Source organism: Triturus cristatus, chromosome 8, assembly GCF_964204655.1.
Source record: "Triturus cristatus chromosome 8, aTriCri1.1, whole genome shotgun sequence".
Classification (NCBI taxonomy): Eukaryota; Metazoa; Chordata; class Amphibia; order Caudata; family Salamandridae; genus Triturus; species Triturus cristatus.
In genome coordinates this window covers 251,736,327-251,757,348 of record NC_140591.1, presented here as the reverse complement: position 1 = coordinate 251,757,348, position 21,022 = coordinate 251,736,327, and the positions used below count along the sequence as shown (strand labels likewise).

Genomic DNA, 21,022 nt, shown 5'->3' with positions numbered 1-21,022 from the left:
TTTTGTCAAATTTGTGGATACCAATAATCTCCTTCATTTTTCCCAGTCTGGCTTCCGTGCCGGTTTCTCGACTGAAACCACACTTTTAGGAGTGACTGAACGACTGCGCCACCTATTGGATTCTGGGGAGACAGTAGCGCTCATTTTGTTAGATCTGAGCGCTGCCTTTGATACCATCTCTCACCCTATCCTAATTAACATTCTGGAATCCTTTGGTGTATGTGGTTCAGCTCTGGACTGGCTATCTTCTTTTCTTACTGATCGCACTTTTCAAGTGTTCTCTGCATCCGACAGTTCTAACACTCTCTCATCCCCATTTGGTGTCCCTCAGGGCTCCATCTTAAGTCCTCTGCTCTTTAATTTATATGTTAGGCCTCTGGCGGACATTGCTGTCAACGCTGGCCTATCTCTATTCACCTACGCTGATGATTCTCAAATCATCTTGTCACTCTCCAAATCTGATCCTTCTTCCTCTGTTTCTGTCCTTCAGTCGGGTCTACGTCAAATTGCGGTCTGGATGAATAACAACTATCTAAAACTTAATGCTAATAAAACGGAGGCTCTTATCCTGGGCAAGCAGAAAGATCTTTGGGGTCCTCGTCACTGGCCGTACGAGTTGGGTCCTCTCCCCCGTCCCGTTGACCATGTCCGTAGTTTAGGATTTTTCATCAATGATTCCTTGAAAATGCACCATCACGCCATTAAAGTGTCGGCCACCTGCTTTACTATTCTGAAGTGGTTGCGTAAAATCATCTGGATGCTGCCTAAAGATACCCAAAAAACCGTAGTCCATGCCCTTATTACGTCCCGCCTGGACTATGGCAACGTTCTGTTTCTAGGTGCAAATAAGGCAGTATCCCGCATGCTGCAACTTGTGCAAAACTCCGCTGCTCGCCTCTTATGCGGTGTTCCTAGACGCACCTCTATCTCCCCTCATCTTCATGCTCTTCACTGGCTCCGCATTGACAAGCGTGTTGAATTTAAAGCTCTTTCTTTTATGCACAAAATCAAGTGGGGCCTTGCACCTGACTACCTCCAGACTCTTGTACGTCAGTATGTTCCAACTCGCTCTCTCCGCTCCTCCTCACTTGAAAAATTCGACGTGCCTCGGTTCAAACTCTCAAGAATGGGTGGTAAATCCTTCTCTGTCTTGGGTCCCTCTCTCTGGAACTAGATTCCTCTCGCCTTGCGCAGAGAGCAGTCTTATTCCTATTTTCGCTGTGCCCTTAAAACTTGGCTCTTCAACCAATAAACTTTTCCCTTTCAGTAGCTTCGTCCAGGCGCCGGGAAACCCTTTTTGGGTAGCTGTCGCGCCATACAAGTCAAATAAATAAAATAAATAAACTCAAGATCTATACAAAAGTGTTAATGCTTTCAAGCTTATCCGGCACCTTTTCCAAACCCCAATATCTCAAGCTTCTGAATGGATTTACACCAAAGCAGTAAAAGCACACGTTCGGAATAATGTTCTACATGCAAACCAAGTTTAATGTAAATCTGTTAAGTGATTTTTAACTGTGGGTGGGAAGAAATATTTTGCATGATAGTTAAAATAGCGACTCATCATTTTTTAGCCCTGCTCACATTTTTTTTTCCCATGCGTGAAATTGCACACAATTTACAGTGCTGGACCTCCGTTGACTATGCTAAGCGAGTCCTACTTTTGGTGCAAATGGTTTATGCTAGGCCAAAGTTATTGGCAACTAACAAAAATTACATTTCAGTGGAAAATACGATTGAATAGTAACTACACAATGGCAACATTCATTGGTTAGGAGTTAAGTGCTCTAGTTTTGTTGTGGTACAGTCTACGTCCTATAGTCTGATGAGCAATGTATTTTTTATTTCATATGTGAATTGGATGTCTCTTAAATGCAGCCTTTTTATGCAAACTCATGTTTTATTTTCTTTAGCAATCAAAATACAGAGTCATGAACAAGGATCAGTGGTACAATGTTTTAGAATTTAGCAGGACTGTGCATGCGGATCTTAGTAACTACGATGAAGATGGTGCATGTAAGTGTAATGTTTTATTTTCCATTTGATTGATGTATGCTGTCTGTTAGAACTGGGGTCACCAATTCCAACGTGGTAGCTTGGCGCGAGGTAGGAAGGCACCCGAAGGCAATGTGTAAAGCGGTCGTGCAGCACTCACTCACCCGGACTCAGTCATGCGCACACAACGAAGGACACCACACCAGGTTGTTTGGTAAAACAAGATTCTTTATCTATTCCAAATCGGGGTGAACCAGTTCATTTCAAGAAACCTGCAGGTAACTTCAAAGCCACAATAAATTCATTCAGGTCAATAGATCCGTGCTTCTCAAGGTAACAATCAATTCATTCAGGGATAATGAAGGTAATTCAAAGTAGCAGTCAATTCATTCAAGTAACTAAACAGATATTCGCAGCACAGCAACTAGCTCCTTCAGTTAGATGAAACCGTGCATTTTAGGACAACCATTAATTCATTCCTGTAAATAAGGCAGTGCATTTCAGGACAACAATTAATTCATTCCTGCAAATGGGTCATTAAATCGCAGGGCAACAACCCGGTCAAACTAGTGAAGCGAGGGGGTAATCTCATGGCAGCAAATAATTCAGGCAGGTAACCGGTGCAGGCAACTTCAGGGTAACAGTTTACGTGTTCAATTTCACCATATCATGAATATCTCTCACTTCCCTCTCGCGGGCAGCCTTATTCACTTTAGCCCAGCAGCAGAGTAATACGGTGTACCTGGGGCCCGAGGCCTGGTTACAGTTCCCGGGAGGTGAGGGGCGGTCACGGGGCTGCCACGCGGTTCGCACGATGCTCCTCGGCAGCCCCCCCCCCCCCCCCCCCCCCCCGCCGAAAGTGGGGAGTGCTACCCAACCTCCAGGGAGTTCTCATCACTAAGGCGGAAGAACCGAGAGAGACCGTCAGCGTTGGCGTCGTCTACTACGGGTCGATGTTCCACCCTAAAGTCCATCCCCTGGAGGGAAATGGACCACCTCAGCAATTTGGGGTTTTCGCGCCTCATCTGCATGAGCCAGCGAAGGGGTCGGTGGTCGGTCTGAATGAGGAAGTGAGCCCAAAAGATATAGCCTCAGCTTCTTCAGGGCCAAAACCACGGCGAAGGCTTCGCGTTCTATCGTACTCCACTGCTGTTCTCTGGGAGTAGCCTTCGGGAGTAAAAGGCCACTGTCTGGTCTTTGCCTTCCTCATTCAGTTAAGTGAGCACAGCTCCAATGCCATGCTTGGAGGTGTCTGTCTGCACGATGAATTCCTTGTTGAAATCGGGAGTTCTGAGCACCGGAGCGGTGCACAACGCGTGCTTGAGGGTGTCAAATGCCTCTTGACAGGCAGCCGTCCAGATGACTTTACGGGGTGGATTTTTAGAGGTCAACTCAGGGGGGCCACGATGGTTCCGTACCCCTTGACAAACCGGCGGTAGTAACCTGTGAGACCGAGAAAAGCTCGAACCTCCGTTTGGGTTTTGGGGGGCTCCCAGGCCAAGATGGTCTCAATTTTGGCCTGGAGGTGTTGCACCTTGCCCCCGCCCACCAGGTGTCCCAGGTAGACGACAGATCCCTGTCCAATCTGGCACTTGCTATCCTTGATGGTCCTGCCAGCCCGTTGTAGAGCCCGTAGCACCTCCTGGAGATGCTCCAGATGGTCCTCCCAGCTGCTGCTGAAGACAGCTATGTCGTCCAGGTAGGCAGCGGAGAAGGCATCTAGGCCAGAAAGCACCTGACTGACCAACCGCTGGAAAGTGGCCGGAGCATTCTTTAGCCCGAAGGGCATCACCCGAAATTGAAAGTGGCCCTCGGGGTGGAGAACGCAGTCTTCTCCTTGGCTCCGTCTGCCATGGCAATCTGCCAATATCCTGACGTCAGGTCAATGGTACCGAGCTGCTCCCAGTCGGTCAATCAGCTCATCTGCCCTAGGGATCGGGTGAGCATCCGTCTTGGTCACGGAGTTCAAGCCACGGTAATCCACACAGAGCCGAAGTTTCGGTGTGGTGCCCGGTGGGACTGCTTTCGGCACCAACACCCCCGCACTAGCCCAAGGACTGCTGGAAGGCTCAATCACCCCCAGCTCCAACATCTTGGCTAGCTCACTCTGGATGCTGGCCTTCCCTCCCTTGGAATGAGAACTGCTACATAACTACAGCATATGATGAGACCAAAAGGTGGGTAGCAGTGCTCTATAAAACAGTTTAATAATTGTGGGTATTAGATTTTGATCCATATCAGTAAAATTCCATAATTCTGCATGCTAATAATGGAGAACCTCTATAGCAAGGACAGTTCAGGTTTCCTATTTGGACAATGGTTTGCGTGTTTGAATGGTTAGGGCTGTGCGTACGTGCTCACTGGTCAAATGGGCTAAGGCAGTATTTTACTTTCAGATGATATAAATCTAATTAGCCCGTTTTCATCCAGGTTATTTTTTGTCAAACCAATGTTCTCCCTCCGTTTTAAAATATGAACTATACGACTGCAGTACATAAACAGCAGCCTTTCCTTGAAGTTAACAGATGGATAATAAATGCCCCTAGAGGCATAGTGAAAGCATATTATATTGTTGTTTTTCTTTCTTAATTGCAGGGCCTGTACTCCTTGATGAATTTGTTGAATGGCAGAAAGTTCGGCAGCCAACATAGCAAAAATAATTCTGCAGAATTTGAGCCTTTTCAATGCCCATTGAGTCGCAACATATTATGAAATGAGAAGGAACCGAAGATCAAACTTTCATCCTTACTGAAGACTTCTCATGGCATTTTTCCTTTATTTTAAGGAGCTGAAGATTTCCTATTGCATATGTGATATGGGCGCTGGAACTACATTCTCTTTAGACAGACTGAACATTTGAATTTTTGTTTTGAGTCTAGTGATGCTTACAACACATTTCAAAACAATAAAGATAACGATTTGCAACAAGGTCTACAAACTGAAGCCATCCCCTGAGCTTTGTGTCTATTTTTTTTTTCATTTGGATGCAGCTAGAAGTGTACATCCTTACGATTCACATAGCTGTTTCATGAAGCACCCTTACTCCAGTCAATGAAGGATTACCATTTTTTCTTCAGAAATATACTTAATCCATTTTGCCGTCCAGGTTACCAAATATACTTTGTGCACCTCTCTAGAAGTCAATAAATGTTTTTACTCTCACATATTCTTCACCATTAAATGATTTATCTGTCAGTGGTATACACATTGTTTAATAGTTATTTTAAAATGCATTTGTTCTCTTGTGGGATCCTTTTTGATCCAAGTGTAAGAACCATTCCCTCTGTTGGAGTTGTACCTCAAACATTATAAAACAATTCTATTTTACAGGGCTTCTTTGCCAGCAATCTAATATTTACATAGAAACCAGCAGCTATGTTCAATAATGTTACTGGCCCTTTAAAATAGCGATGCAGGAAGAAGGCTCTTTACTTTTCTCTGTTGAAGTAACTGCTGAAAGGCCCACTCGCCATCCTCTTTGAGAGGTTGGTCATTTATTGTTTGGTTATAAGGTTTTCTTTAACACAAACTGCACAGCTCTTCCTCACCCTATCCCTCCATACTAGTTTGGAAACTTTTCCTCAGCAATAGCTCTCCAAAGTTGCTAGCAGGTGACCTGTGGCTTCAGCTTGGACTCTGCCTATCAAATATGATTTAGAAGTCGTGCTAACTGGGACAATGGTGTCCGTTCCGTTTATCTGTGTCTCATTGACCTGGGTCTGAAGTTCTCTATGCTTCTTGGACTAAATTCCTCAACATTTTTGATAGTGACTAGATCAGATGTCTCTTAAGACCTCTGGGTTCAAGCGCTTCAGTGAGGCGTTTTTGAAACTTGTTCTGGATGTCTGGGAGAAACTGTCACCACAATCTTCACTAAAAGTTCAGTGGGCCAAGCTTCGTCTTCGAAACTGAACCCAAGTTGTTTTTCCTTGGCTCCTCCAGCTGGGAAGATGAATAATCTGGACTTTACGGGCTGGCAATCTTTTGCCTGTGGCAGCCTTGCCCTATATATGGTGCACGTCACCTGTTGCATGTCCTGCTCTCTCTATGCTGTGTGGGAACTGATATAACGTAGTTATTAATCGTTCAGGCCACCAGAAAAGGCCTGTTTCTTAATTGGTGAGTGACCGTTTAGGCGCCTTTCAACAAATCCTGAAGTGCTGTCTGGATTCTGGAGACACTGAATTCTTCCATGGGCACGGCGGTCATGTTGAGTCTCCATACCTGGATGCATTCCAGTGGCTCCCTCAGGAGGTAGCCAGACGGCCCTCTGAGACATTCCCTCTAATCTTGCATGAGTATTGGGAAGAAGGCTGACTTCATCCTGAAACACCTGAAAAATGTGTGTGTTTGGCTCACTTGCTGGATCGTGTCTCACCAGTGAAGCAGTGCCACCAGCATTATAGAAAGTTTGAAGACTACTCTGTGGCACAACCCTCACGGCAGCACCAACCTTTGCCACTGCTCCACACACTCCAACTGAGCAGTAGCCTCTTTTGTGTCAGTGGTGGATGTAGGAGACACCATCAAGAGAGGCAGCAGATCTAGCCCCATCAAGAACCTTCTTTTTATCTACCTCTACCCTTTCTTCCCCTTTTCTCTATCTGACCACTGCATGGCTGTAACCAACCTTCAACCCACTGACTATCACTTGAGTGAGATGCATTTCAGGTAACAATCAATCCTGTAAGATATCAAAGGGATAGTTCAGTGAAACCCAAACCCTCTTTCATAATGAAAGGCACATTCAAGAACACTCTGAAACCAAGGGTATATATTCAAGTTTTATTTGAAATCAAATTATTCTTGTGCATATAAGGTGAGTAACAACTAGAATAGAACCAAGCAAAATAGTGACAACTATACTTCTCAGGAAGGTGAACAATAAAAATCATGAAGTTATGTATCATACAGTTTCCTGCCCTACCTTACTTTTAGCTAAATAGGCTAAACTGCACCAAAAGAGGCCTACTTTGGTTCTGTTGCTCTTAAGAGGATAGCGCATGCGTACTATCTCTGAAACTCTGTTCAACAACTTAACATTGTCTGCTATTCTCGTCTGCAATTAGGTATGCAAGTAACCTGGCCAAGTCAAGGCTAGGTGCACAACACTGCAGCCTTCTGCGAAGGAAATTGATTACAGCTCTGTATGACCCTGTTTGCTCTAGTCTGATACCAAGTTCCTCAATCCCTTTGCACACTGTTCCTAGCTTACAAATTGTATCTAAACATTTTCAGAATGAACAGTTAGCATGAAGGACCTGGTACAGTTTCACTTGTGTTAAATGAAACATTGCCTGTTCTTTTTATAAAAGAAGTGAAGTTGTCTATTTATGATTTAAATCTTTTATTAATTTTCCTGACAGATAGAGAAAAAGGAAACCATACCCCGGCTCCTAAATACAATGTATGACAGACACAAGTGTCGCGACTGATGGCATTACCCAGGTAAAAGGCATGGAGGGAGGCTACAAAAAGGAACATATTATGAGAAAGAACATAAGAAAAGAAAGAACCCACCAAAGGCAATATACCCAAAACTTCCCCAAACATGTCCACCCTCTGACCTCCACCCCCCCCTCCTCCCCCCTCGTCCATCAACTAAAAACCCACGGGATAGGGAAGGAAAGGATTAAAGTACCCGCAGAGGATCATCTCAATCTAGTAGGTCTACGTGGGAGTTCCTTCTGTGGGATTTGCGTGTCAGCCAGATGTAGTAATCTGAGATAGCAGGGGGCAAGTTAGTTCCCTGAATTCAGTTATGAGGAGGGTGAGGAAGGGACGCCAGAGCTCCGGGAACTCAGACCCCCTGCCTGCCAGAGTGAGAGTGAGCTTCTCCATTCCCAACACCTACCAGAGTCTCTGCAGCCATCCAGAACGAGGTGGGGCAAGGGGGAGCGCCAATGCGCCAGTATATTCTGTGTGGCCGCTCCCAGGGCAATGGCGATCAAGCGACCCCTTCGGGATTTTAGAGGGTACATCAACGGGTTGGGCAGGCCCAAAAGGATGTAGGCACGGAAGCGCGGGAGCTGTGTATCCAGATGAGCATCTATTTCATCCAGAATTTGTGACCAATAAAGCTGGATGTGCTCACAGCTCCACAAAAGATGATATAGAGTGCCCACCTCCCCACAGCCCCTCCAACAGAAAGCACTCTGGCAAGGATCAAAATGATGGAGGTGCTCCGGCGTATAGTACCAATAGGTAACCCCTTAGTCAAAGTCTCAGTGAGGCCTGTGTGGTGCGCTGTGTGTCGGGCTCTGTAGTAGATGTTGTCTGATTCCTTATGGGTGGGGGACCTGCCAATCTCCCATTCCCAGCGTGTCCGACCAGCATTGTACGTATGTGTGGTAGTAGCTAAGAGATGTTTGTAAAGATAGGAAATAAGCTTCTTATCCGAAGATCTAGTAATAAGCCATTTCTCAAAGGTGGTGACCAGACGCTGGGCACCGGGCTTCACTTGTGGTTGCAGAACCCAATGTCTAAGCTGTAGGTATGGGAGTCTCAGTCTCTGGAAGGCCATATTCTGTACAGAGCTGTAGGAAGGAAAGAATGCCATCCATATCAAATAGATGCCCTAGGCATCTGCAAGGAGAGGGCCGCCAGTGTCAAAGGCCTTAGCTGCCATGCTGGGTTGGAATTCTGGATTGTTAAAAAGTGGCGTGGGAGGGAAAGGATGTCGGAGCATGTGTGGTAGCAGTGCGGTCCCAAGCCTCCAAAAGCATGCCCGTAATATAGGAAGCATAAAGGTTTGGTGGCCTGTGGGCCTTGTGAAGAAAGGGGACACCCTGCAGGGTCGTCGCCGCTACCGCCTGGTCTTGGAACAACCAGTGCTTCTCGGACTCCAGACGGCTCCACTCCACAAGATAGCGGAGCTGTGATGCGTAAAAATAGAGCTGCAGGTCAGGAATCCCAAACCCTACCTCGCTCGGGCGGCAAGATTGCTATCGCATGCTTGAATCTGGGCTTGCGGCCCTGCCAAATGAACTGCGCCAAGTCCGATTGAGTTTGCTGAATCCAGCCAGCAGGGGGACGAAGAGGGAGCGTCTGGAACAGATCTAGGATCTGGGGTAGGATGGTCATTTTAGTGGCCGCAATTCTACCCAGCCAGGAAAGGGTATGATGCTTCCATTGACCCAGTTCGTTGCCGATATGGGTGCGAAGCTGATCATAGTTAGCGGTGACTGTAGCTTGAATGGTGGGGCCTAAGTGCACTCCCAAGTAGGGGACTGTGGAAGCAGCCCACTGTATCGGGTGCTCCTCTTGGAGACTAGCCAACGTGTGCTGAGTAAGGGAGATATTAAGTGCGGTCGACTTGTCCATATTAATTTTAAAACCCGAGGCCTGCCCAAAACTATGGAATTCGGTGAAAAGCGCTCTTAGCGACTGGATCGGGTTAGTGAGGGATAATAGAATGTCATCCGCATATAGGCTGACGGCGTGGACATCTCCGCCAAATTTGATGCCAGTTATAAGGGAGTGACGCCTGATCCGTAGTGCTAGCGGTTCCATGTATAGCACAAAGAGGAGGGGTTAGAGAGGGCACCCCTGCCTCGTGCCTCTATTGGGGAACCATGAAGATGTCTGTCCATTCACCCGAACTGCAGCCGTGGGCAAATGAGAATTCAAAATCCGTGTATGTAGCTTCTCACCAAAGCCAAACCTCAGCAGGACCTGCTCTAGATACTGCCAATCCACCCTGTCAAAGGCCTTCTCTGCGTCTATGGCCAGTAACATATTCCCCAACGGAACGCAATGCTTTTCAATGAGGTGGAGGACTCTTGGTATTATTACTCGTCTGCCTCTGTGGTATGAATCCCGCCTGGTCCGGTTCCACCAGTTGGGACATGTAAGGCCCTAGGCGGGTTGCAAGGATGCTCGTGTAAAGTTTAAGATCGACGTTGAGTAGGGCAATCGGTCTGTATGCGCTACAAAGTGTTGCGTCCTTCCCTGGTTTGAGGATGACCACTACAGACTCCTCCAACATTTCTTCAGGGATGGCTCCAGCTTGTGAGAAGGTGTTAAACAGGCCCCTCAGTAAGGGGGCCAGCTGAGCACAAAAGGTTTTGTAAAAGGCTGCAGAGTAACCATCCGGCCCAGGCGATTTGCCAAGCTTTAAACGCGAAATTGCTGCGATGACCTCCTCAGTCCCTATATCCCTGTCGAGATAATCGGCTTGCGTTCCAGAGCCGGTACCTGAGCAGCCGCTAGATAATCGAAGCAGTGGAACGGGTCCAGGGATTCGCTCGAGTAAAGAACCGCGTAGAAGTCACGAAAGGCTTCCGCAATGGCCATATCGTCCGACGTGGGGTCACTCCCCGGACGGCGAATAGATTGCACCCCCTTGCGCTGCCGAGTCGCCTGCAATTTATGAGCTAGAAGGCGGCCACATCTATCGCCAACATAAAAGGACTGGCACAACCGGAGAGCCGCTTACTCGGCCCGGTCTTGGTCAAGCGCAGCGAGCTGTTTCCGCTCCACGCATAACCGACGCCATGCTCTAGCTGCCCCCGTGCGCTGGTGCATCTGTTCCAGTTCAGCAACCCTCTGAGTGAGTTCAGCTCGTTTGCGGCTGCGCTCCAGATTACTGGCCGTCGAGATGGCTATGAATTCACCCCATAGGACTGCTTTAAGGGCTGTCCATTGCGTCGCTGGAGACGTGTCGGAGTTGGCGTTGAGGGCAAGGTAGTTTGAAATGGCTGCTTTGATCTGATCGACAGTGGCTGCAGAGTGTAACAGTGTGTTGCGCAGTCGCCAATGCCGCAGTGGCTGCTGGACCCAGAGGAAGTTGAAGGTGGCAACAACTGGAGAGTGCTCTGAAAGAGATGCAGTAAGGATCTCGGTGTCTGTCGTGAGTGCCTGCAGTGGGATGGAGCTAATGAAGTAGTCAAGTCTAGCGTATGTTTTGTGTGCCCCTGAGTAGTGAGTGTAAGTCCGGCTACGGGGGTGAAAGTGGCGCCACAAATCGATGAGCCCAAGATCGCCAAGATGAGCTGCCCTGCCTGAGAAAGAGCTCCCACCTGAGTCGTCCGCTGAGCCGAGCGGTCAGAGATTGTCAAATACTAAATTCAAATCACCCCCCAGTAACAAGCGGCGCTCCGTGTTAGCTGTTGCCTCGGTAAGTACGGTGTGGAAAAATGTATCCTGACCTTCGTTCGGGGCGTAGACGGAGCCCACTATAAGAGAGACTCCAGCCACTAGGAATTGATAAGTAAGCAAGTGGCCCTTGATCTCAGCCTCCTTCTGAATTACCCTACCCTGAAAGGAGTTAGAGACCAGGATAGCAACCCAGGCGGTCTTGGTGGAATTAGAGGAGAATAGTTGCGTGGGGAAGGCACGCGCTTTCATCCTTTGGTGGTCCTTGGGGGTGAGATGCGTCTCCTGTGGGAGGCAGATGACTGCAGCTGAGGGTTCCAGAAAATAGAGGACCGCCTTACGCTTGACTGGATTGTTAAGTCCCCGAACATTAAGAGTAAGGATCTTAAGAGGCTTATGGGGCATCTGGAATGTGGAGGAGAGACATGCTAAGGCGGAGCGCGCAGCAACTATTCTGAGGCACAACACGGGGACAGTCAGGAAATAGTGCACTACCAGTAGACTGCCTGTCTGTGGAGAGGAGGAGGATGGACGAGAGGAGCGAACCCCCAAAGCAACCCAAGAACCCCAACAGAAAAAAAGACCCTATCCACCCTAACCCATGCACAATACCAACCATGAACAATAATAAGCATAGTCCGTCGTCCCGGGACAACTGGTCAGTCAAAGTATCGGGGTCCATAGCGTGGCCTCCAGAGGAGCAGCCTCCCCCCCCCCCCCCCCCCCCCCCCCCCGCCACCCACCCAGAGCCAGCAAAGAAGCTGAGAGAGAGACCAAGAGTGGAAGAAGCTCCCCTGCTTCACTTGGCCGTGGCGTCGCTCCCTGCAAGAGCCTCCGTGGCTGCGGTCAGTGCCGCCTGCTGACTCCTGGCGATCTCCGACTAGGGCGGCCTCCGAGGGCGCCGCCGCCTAGTCGGTCTCTGCCATCCAGACGAGGAAGTCTCCGAGCCCGACACAGCCCCACCTCGATCATACTCGGCGCCGCCAGGCCCAATAGCTGGCAGGCATCTACCTAAGAGCATAGTTGGTGGAGCCTGCCGTTGTGGCGAAATATGAGGCGGAACGAGTGTCCCCACGAATACGTAATCCCCTGCTGTCGTAGATGCTCCTTCACGGGGCGGAACTGCCGGCGCCGCTGTAGGGTGATCAGGGCTAGATCCTGATATAAGACAGGAGAGTGACCCTGGAATGAGATAGGATGGAGGGCTCGTGCCTTGGTAAGGATGGACTCTTGAGTTTAAAGTCCTGATCACACACCCGGATGTCTGCCGGTGGAGCATTGGGGCCTCTGGGCGGACCCACTCTATAGGCTCTATCCAAGAAAACGACAGCCTCAGGAGGGCCCCCCAAGATGTGCCGGAAAAGGGCCGTGATGAAGGCAAACAGGTCCCTAGTGTCCTCCGTCAGTTTAACCCCACGGATCCGGATGTTATGTCTTCGGGACCAGTTTTCCAGGTCCTCCAGGTGCGTTTGGATATCCATATTCTGGTCCTGTAGGCGAATTACCTCCTGCTGCAGCATTGCCAATTCGTTTGCCGCGGTGTCGCTTTTCTCTTCGAGGGTGGCTACTCTTTCTCCAACACCATCAATATCCCTGCGCATTTCCTTGATTTCCGCGGCAAATTCAGTTTTCACAGATTGGATGTCTTCCCTCAGAGTTAGGAACAGACTCCAGGAAAGCTTTAGTGACGAGTTCCTCTCCGGTACTCGGAGGGAGTCTGGAAGGCTCAGCGTCGGGCGCCATGCTAGCCATGGCGGCGGGTGACTGGGGCCGGCCGAAGATATCCTCAGGGGTTTCACCTTGGTATTCCTGGACTTGGACATGCTCTCCCTCCCCTGCCAGACGCCAGTCGTTGTATAGCCAGAGAGGGCAAAGCCCCTCCGGAGGCTGACGCAATCGCCAGGAAGAGTCCGTGAGTGCTCGAAGTGTGGTCTTCCAGATAGACGCGAGTCCCCTGCTGGTGTCACGGAGCCACCGTGGGCCCCAGCCGCCCCTGGTCCCGGGGACCCCCGGCTGGTGCCTCCGTGTCGAGGCGCCGCGTCGTCAGAATCTGGTGCGTGGCCAGGAGCGAAGCCGACCAATCCCTTGTCACCCCGGGAACCCCAGAGGCCAGGCCAGCGCTTTGCGGGAAGAGGGCCCCCGTCGCCACTCCTCTCGGGGGGACTGCGCCGCCCAGCTGCGCGATCTCCACGGCCGACACTCCGAGCCCCTGTCTCCGAGAGGGCGCCAACAGCCACAGGCCGGAGAAATGATGGGGCGCAGCACACCTGCAGTTGCACTGCGCCAATCTTCCTTGCTACTCAGGCTCCGGTACCGGTGGGGCCGATGAGCAACGGGCCACCGCTGCGGCACAGAGATGGGCAGGTGCCGCGCTCACCTGACGTCCCGGGGCCCCTCCCCAGACTGTCCGCTTTGCCTGTGTACCGCAGCGTCCAAATTGAGGCCTTCTATGCCAAGCCTGCCCGGTCCTACCCTCGACGGGTCATCAGTGAGAGACAAAGGCGGGGGCTACTTCAGCGCCGAGGCAGTCTCACGCGGCTCGTGTCTTCACTTAGTCTCTGCCCCCAGCCCCCGGTCCCATCGGCACCTCTACCGCTGCAGCCGCAGTCGCGATGGGCACTCCACTCCTGCAGGGCCGGGGAGCAGCGCAAACCGACTCACCAGCAACGTCGGTATACCGCCGCCTCCCCAGTGCCGCTATCCTCCGCTCCTCTCGGTGGGCTCCGTCGCCGCTGCCAAAGGCCTCACAGGCCGCACGGGAACTCCGCGGTTCGTGGGGGTAATACAGGCTGCACCTCTGTGCCGATCGCCACCCAGGCGGCCCGCTCCAGTTGCGCAGGCAGCCCAGGCTCCAGGGAGGTGCCGTCCGGTGGGGCGTTGTGCTGAAGCCCCCGGAAAGCAACGAGGCCAGCCTCGCGGCCAACATTGCAATGTTGAGGCCTCTCTGCACTGGGGAGGCTGGCGCGGTCTCTCCTTGACTCCACCGGGGCACCCACCCCGGCGCCTCCAATGTGATTGTGGACACCCCGCATGTCCGGGGCACCCCAGACCGGAAACCCGGGTCTCGCCAAGCAGCAAATGCCCCACATGGGCCAGGCTGTGCTACTTCATGGCAGGCGGCGGGCAGGAGCCGACAAAGACGCGTCCTACCGCTATGCCATCTTGGCCACGCCCCAACCTTGTCTATTTAAAAACGATCACTGGAAAAGACCATTCAGTCTGGGTCGGAGCCCTTGGAGGCTGTTTTTGAAATCCCGGGAGTAGGAAGATGGCAGATTGACGCCGCAGCGGTGAGCAGGCACACGGAAAGCTCCCGCGCACTTCATGATGAGGGGTCATATTTTGTGGAAACCCGTGGAGACGGGGGAAGAAGAAATACAGCCATATATACTGAATAAAAGTATTAAAGAGCGCCAAACTTGCGGAAATCGAGGACGAATGCTTGTAACTGTGGTGGTTACTGTCAGACGGTTGCTGTTCGCGTCCTGGGGGTGCTCGCTGGCTGATTGGAGTGTGCCACTCGGCAGGCCACTGGTTGAGAGTGCCCTCAACTTCGGCTCTCCTACCGGGCGGAGACATGGCCCTGCTGAAGACGGTGGTGAGAGGGGTGCGAGTGGCTCGCGCACCAGCAAATCTGGGAGGAGGTTCTGTGGTGGTGGTGGCTGGTATCGAGGAACTACTATCGGCAGCCCAGAGGACGGGTGCTTCCAGAGGCATATCAAGAGTAGTTAAGCCGCTGCTGAGGTTGTTGCAGTCAGACAAGGCTGCAGATTTGTTCTCAGCTGGCGAGATATTGGAGCAATCAGAGGGAGACAAAATTGTGGATGCACTTCTAGAGGCAATTCCAGTGGGCCAAGCAAACATGGGTGCTAGCCAAAACAATTGTCAAGATGCCGACCGGATCGGTCCTGGGCAGGATCTGGTCTGTTGAGTGTTAGGGTTCCTTGAGGGTAAAGAGGGATCTGATCCTCATGCATATGTGGTCCAGCTATTTCAAAAAGCTTTTTGTGACCTCACAGATTGATATTGGGACTGCCAACTACACCGGGTGTATAGATTACCACTCGTATCGCATAAGCAGGGATCTCGCTACCCATAAACATTACTGGTCTTTTTTTTGGGTAATTTCCTACTTAGGCAAGCAATATCCCTGAAAGCCCATCTTGGTGAGATCAGATCTGTGTAAAGCGACTAAGGATAGGCGCCGGCACGATTAAAGGTCATCAAAGGAGGACACTCACAATTTTTCCTCACTGAACAGGAGGCTAAGCAGGCTCTAAGTAAATGGCAATTAGAGGCAGCCGGGGGAAAAGAATTAAGAATTTGAATTTCCAAGGGCATTGTCTATGAAAAAATATATCTTTTTTTTTTTTTTTTTTTTTTTGCATTAAGGGTGACTAATGCTATTGATTTCTCCAGATTTTGGATTTTCTTCTCTATTGTTTTCTCTTTAGTTAATAGATATACTGTAGGGGTGGGCGGAATTTGCGTAATGGCGTTACGCAAATCTCCGCGAAACGGTAAAAAATCTCCGCGAACACGCAGAAATTCCGCGAACACGCAGAATTGCTTGTTCGCGATACCTTTTTCCTGTTCGCGATCGCTGTTTGCGTGCTCGGGGTGAAATATCTCGCGAACACGCATATTGAGAACGCGAACAAGCAAAAAATTTCGCGAAGTTGCGGAACGCAGATTTTTGGGCAATTTCGCGTTCTCCGCGGAACGCGAAATTACCCAAATTACCCAAATTCCGCAAATGGAACGGAATTTACCGCCCAGGCCTAATATACTGGGCATGATGGTGTGTGGGGGCTACCGGGGGTGCACTGTCTCCTCGAAGCTGCCATTTCATCGGCGGCTTATCAGGGGGAGGGTTCCTTCTTCACGATACAGGGAGGGGGCAGGGCAGCGAGAGGTGAGGGGGGCACTGGGTGGGCTAGAGCCCGGGGGGACAGGGGCAGAGGACAATGTCAACAGGGGGGCACATAAGCACTTAGGGAAGGTGGTAGTAAATGGCATTAGAGAGTACATCACCCAAACCAGAACGAGCAGATAGATTAGGAGGGACAGCAGAGCGAAAATACTATATAGGACTCTTGGAGACATGAATAACATCCTGTATGGAGCAGATTAGGTGTATGGCCTGGATTGAATAATGAATGTATCAGACCTAAATAATGGATTAAGAGGCAACTTGTTAGGGAGGAGATTAAAATGTATTGATCTCGGATTGTTCTTACAGAGACACACTTGGCTTACAAAGATCGTGGTCTTCTCAAGCCTTTTGGGTTTCAGACAATTGTGTGTACAACCCAGAGCGCGTCTATAAGAGGAACAGCCATATTAGCGGATAATAAGTTTGATTATAGAACTATTAAGACCCTGGCCGACCAACGAGAAAGATGGGCACTCGCGCAGCTTGAGATAAAGGGAAGGAAATATATATTTGGGGCACTATACGGCCCCAATGTGGACGATCCTACTGTTTTTTTTTTTTTTTAAATATAGAGCTGCTGGACTGGTAGGGGGAGCGTTTGATTATGGGGGATTTAATTGTGTTGTACATTATTCTATTGATTCAGCGACCATAGCAACCACTTCTAGAATGGGGAAGGTGAGGACTGCAATTTTATGCATTCCATAAGAGATGCTTGGCGGTTACTTTATCCAGCCATCCCAGGCTACACGTAGTATTCTGCCCCACATAAGCAATAGTCTAGGATTGATATGGCATGGGTTTCGGATAATATAATGCAATCAGCAAATATGAAAGTGTGTCCTAGGATCACTTCTGACCACAACCCTTTTTTATGGTCTTTTTAGGTCGAAGCCGATCGTAAGACAGTTAGGCATTTTTCATTTCCACGTTATCTGCTAACGGTTAGTAGGTATTTGGCCATTAATAATAAACAATTAGAGGATTTCTTATTGGATAACGCGGGCACGGCCTCCCCTCTTGTCTGAGACGCAATGAAGGTGTTTATAAGAGGGGTCACTCAACAATATATCTGGCAGCAGAACAAAGAGCGGAAAGCTTCATGCAGAGCTGCACTGCTTGCTGCTGAAGTACATCATGCAGATGCGGTTCGGTGAAGTGCTAGTGACAAAGATCAACTGTATATCTCCCTTTTATACGCAAGGTTAGCCATGGGTAGATCATTAAGGGAGAAAACTGCTGCGAGTTATAACAAGCACCTGTTTTCACAATATGAATATGGGGAACAAATTGGGAAGGTGCTTGCTCATCAAGTAGCAGACAACAGGGCTAAAACCCAGATAAAGGCTATAAAAGGGACAAATGGTATCCTACATACACATCCGCAGGCAATTGTAAAACAATTCTCCAGGTTTTATCAAAAGTTATATGTGCAAACTACACCACCAGAGGAGGAGGACTTGCAACAGTACCTTCAGGGTAGCTCCCTTCCCGTATTGAGCGAGGAAGACTCGGTCTTATTAGAGAATGACATTTCGCATGACAAAATAGTTGAGCCAATATCTAGCCTTCCCTCCGGGAAGGCAGCAGGGAAGGATTCCATACTTGCTAAGTTTTATTAAAACCTTTAGGGGGCATTATGGTCTTGCATTAGGCGGCGGTTATATAATATATTGTCTCTAGAGGGAGGATTCCTGAATCTTGTAATATGACAAATAACTTTTTAAAATATAAAGAAAAGCCATCAGAGGAGTGTCGTTCTTATCGACCAATCTCTCTTATCAAGATTTTTGCTAAAATCTTGGCTACTCGCTCGGCCCCAATAATGTCCAGATAAGTATCGAGTCAGCAGCATGGTTTTATCCAGGGAAGGGATACTACTGCTCATGCCAACACTACATTGGGTCCTTCGAACTAGCCGTGAAGTTACCAATAAATCTGGGTATGGTCCTTTTAGACACCGAAAAGGCTTTCGAAAGAGTGGACTGGGACTACTTGTGGGTTACACTTGCAGCATTCGGATTTAGAGGTAAATTTATTCAATGGGTACAAACTTTGAATGATAAACCTCAAGCAAAATTACTGTTACAATCATTATCTTTTCCAATTTTAAGCGATACCATGGAAGGGATGCCCTCTCTCTCCTGCAGTTTGCTCTGTACATTGAGGCATTCATTTGGGCATTACATTCTAATCAACAAATTATACAGTTGACATCCGGAGCATATCCGCTTAAGGTAACTGCCTACGCGGACGATATTGCAGTTTTTACCACCATTCCAGCAACAGCAATCAGTCCTAATCTGAAAGAGACACGTTAGTGATAGATTCCTTACCTTAGAATATCCCCAGGCGTCGGACTGGTTCCGGAAAGTTTTCGTCAACAGTACCCCTGCGCGTCGGTAGGCGGCGGCTCCATGTATGTCGCTGGCGTAGCCGCCGAGATGACGTTGTTGGAGCTACTTGGACGCGCCCAAACATGCCGACGTCAGTTATTTCTTTATCCACGCCAGCAACCGCAGATCCGAGAGAGAGAGAGTGGTACCCCTAGTTAATATTTTAACTTGGTTTCTGAGAACTTGTTTCTCTTATCGAGTACTCTACTCCTGGTGCAGTAGGGATGCCCGGGTTAAAGTCCTGTAGGACCTGCTGTCGGAACATTTCGATAGCAGACCCGCACGACGTGTCTCTTCTGCTTGGGGCACGCTCATGACCCCAATTGTCGGGCCATGGTGCCGAAAGCTTTGCGGGAGCGTTCCCGAAAGTTATTGGAGGTCTGGCTATTGGTTCCGTGCCGATCCATGTCCCGCTCACGAGGGAGATCGAGGGCCTGGTCGCGAAGCCGTCTCCATCGCTCGTCGGACTCTGGCACAGGTAAGTCATGGTGCCATAAGAAGTCGAAGAAGCGACGTCGCTCTTCGTCTACCCCTCACCGTTCGCGGGACGTGGTGGAGGAGGCAGGCGGTCACTCCCCTGCGGCTCCGATGGAGCCTCAGTTGTTGCCTGTGGCCTACCCGCCCTTTCCAGGCCCGCACGCGACTCCGGACGAAATACAGGCTTTCCTGTCTGCCTTGAGCCGTTTATTTGGCCCATCGGGTCCCTCCGGAGAGCCTTTGGGCCCTGCGGACCCGTTGGGTGGTTCTGGCCCCGTGCCGCTGCCTTTGGCTCTGGCTACGCAACCATAATACCCTGCGGCGCCTCCAGGCGTCTGCGCCGGGTGCGGCGCCGCCGCTGGCTCCGGGTTTGGTGCCGGACTGCGCAGAACCGGGGTTGGTCTATTACCCCCGGTTCTGTTTCTGGGTGGAGAGTTTATCCCATTCCCCCGGGCACCTCGTCCCTACCGGCCTCTTCAACAACCGGTGGACGAAGGGGAGTACTGGGAGGGGTCTGAAGACCCTCTCACAGCTCAATGTGAGGATGAGCCAGAATGGGAAGGTGACGCGGAAAGTCCAGTGGATCTGGAATTCTCTCCACATCCTGACAACCAACGCCTGAGTCTGGTTGTCCAGGCCTCTGCTTTGCTAAGCGCATTCCCTTCTGCCCTTCCAGACAAGGAATCTAAGAAACTGGAGCAGTTCGGGAAAAAGATTTCACTTCTGCCAGTTCAGGGTTGCGGGCGGTGAATACTGTGTGCCTGTTGGGCCGCTATTCACATTCTGTGTGGGACAAGGTGGCACAGGTGCTGCCTCAGTGCCCTGTGGAAGCTCGAGCGGTGCTCTCCTAGGCCATTACCGAGGGGAGGGATGCTGCTAAATTCACTATCCGTTGTGGACTTGACACTGCCGATTCACTCGGCAGGGCACTTTCCTCAACGGTGGCGCTCCGCCGTTACGCTTGGCTCAGAACAACTGGCTTCTCCGGGGATGTTCAGAACACTTTGTTGGACATGCCCTTTGATGGCACATGCCTCTTTGGTGACCAGGCGGATAGCACCCTGGAACGCCCTAAGGACTCTCAGGCTACAGCCCAGTCCTTGGGTCTCGCCACCACACGCACTCCCTCGGGACCAGCTTTTTGCTCCTTTCGAGGTCAGGGTCGAGGTGCCCAATCGCGTTCCTTTCAGTCTCGCAGGCCTGCGCAGCCGCAGTCTCAGTGCAGCCAAGGACGTGGGACCCGACGTGGTGGGTCCCGAGGCCAGTGAGCAGGTCAGTCCACCACCGCTCCTTCCGCCACCGCCTCAAAACCTTCCTCGTCCAGTGTTTCAGACCCACCAGATGCCAGTGGGTGGCAGGATTCACCATCCCCTTCCCCACTGGCGCACCATCACTTCGGACCGGTGGGTTCTGCAAATAGTCCGAAGGGGCTACTCCCTCCCCTTCGAGTCTACCCCTCCAGTCATGCCACCTCAGTACCTCCGCTTGTCGGGGGATCACTTGGCACTTCTCCAGCAGGAAGTTGCGTCTCTCTTGGCCAAGGGGGCCATCGAGCACGTTCAGACGCCGGAAGTAGGTCGTGGTTGTTACTCCCACTACTACTTGGTTCCAAAGAAGGACAAAGGTCTAGGCCCTATCTTAGACCTCCAGAACGTCAATCGCTTCCTCCGGAAGGAGAAGTTCAAGATGCTCATGCTTGCTCAGGTCTTGTCTGCCCTAGACCAGCAAGACTGGAAGGTAGTGTTGGACTTGCAGGATGCTTATTTTCATATCCCCATCCTGCCAGCCCACTGGCGTTACCTACGGTTCACGGTGGGCCATGAGCACTTTCAGTTCAGTGAGCTCCCTTTCAACCTTACCAGGGCCCCTCGGGTGTTCACGAAAGTGATGGCGGTGGTCGCAGCTCATCTGCGAAGATCAGGGGTTTCAGTCTTCTCCGTATCTCGACGACTGGCTGTTGAAGGCGGGCTCACCCTAGGCAGTCGTCTCCCACCTACAGACTACGGCCGACCTCCTGCATTTGCTGGGGTTTTCCATCAACGTGCCGAAGTCGCACCCAATTCCCTCTCAGAAGCTCCTCTACATCGGAGTGGTTCTGGATACGGCGCAGTTTCTTCTTTAT

General features: G+C 50.4%; 1 protein-coding gene across 4 annotated transcripts in view; it reads left to right on the top strand.

Moving 5' to 3' along the window:
* Positions 1-4,942, top strand: part of DCUN1D5 (defective in cullin neddylation 1 domain containing 5) — a 103,954-nt gene extending 99,012 nt beyond the window's left edge. For 2 of the 4 annotated variants that reach the window (XM_085621457.1, XM_085621458.1), the window contains exons 8-9: positions 1,914-2,016; positions 4,591-4,942. In XM_085621457.1, coding sequence (XP_085477583.1) covers positions 1,914-2,016; positions 4,591-4,646 — 159 coding nt within the window. In that variant the 3' untranslated portion in view covers positions 4,647-4,942. The remainder of the gene's footprint in view (positions 1-1,913; positions 2,017-4,590) is intronic. The other 2 variants (XM_085621459.1, XM_085621460.1) reach the window with 1 other exon arrangement.
* Positions 4,943-21,022: the final 16,080 nt, after the last annotated feature.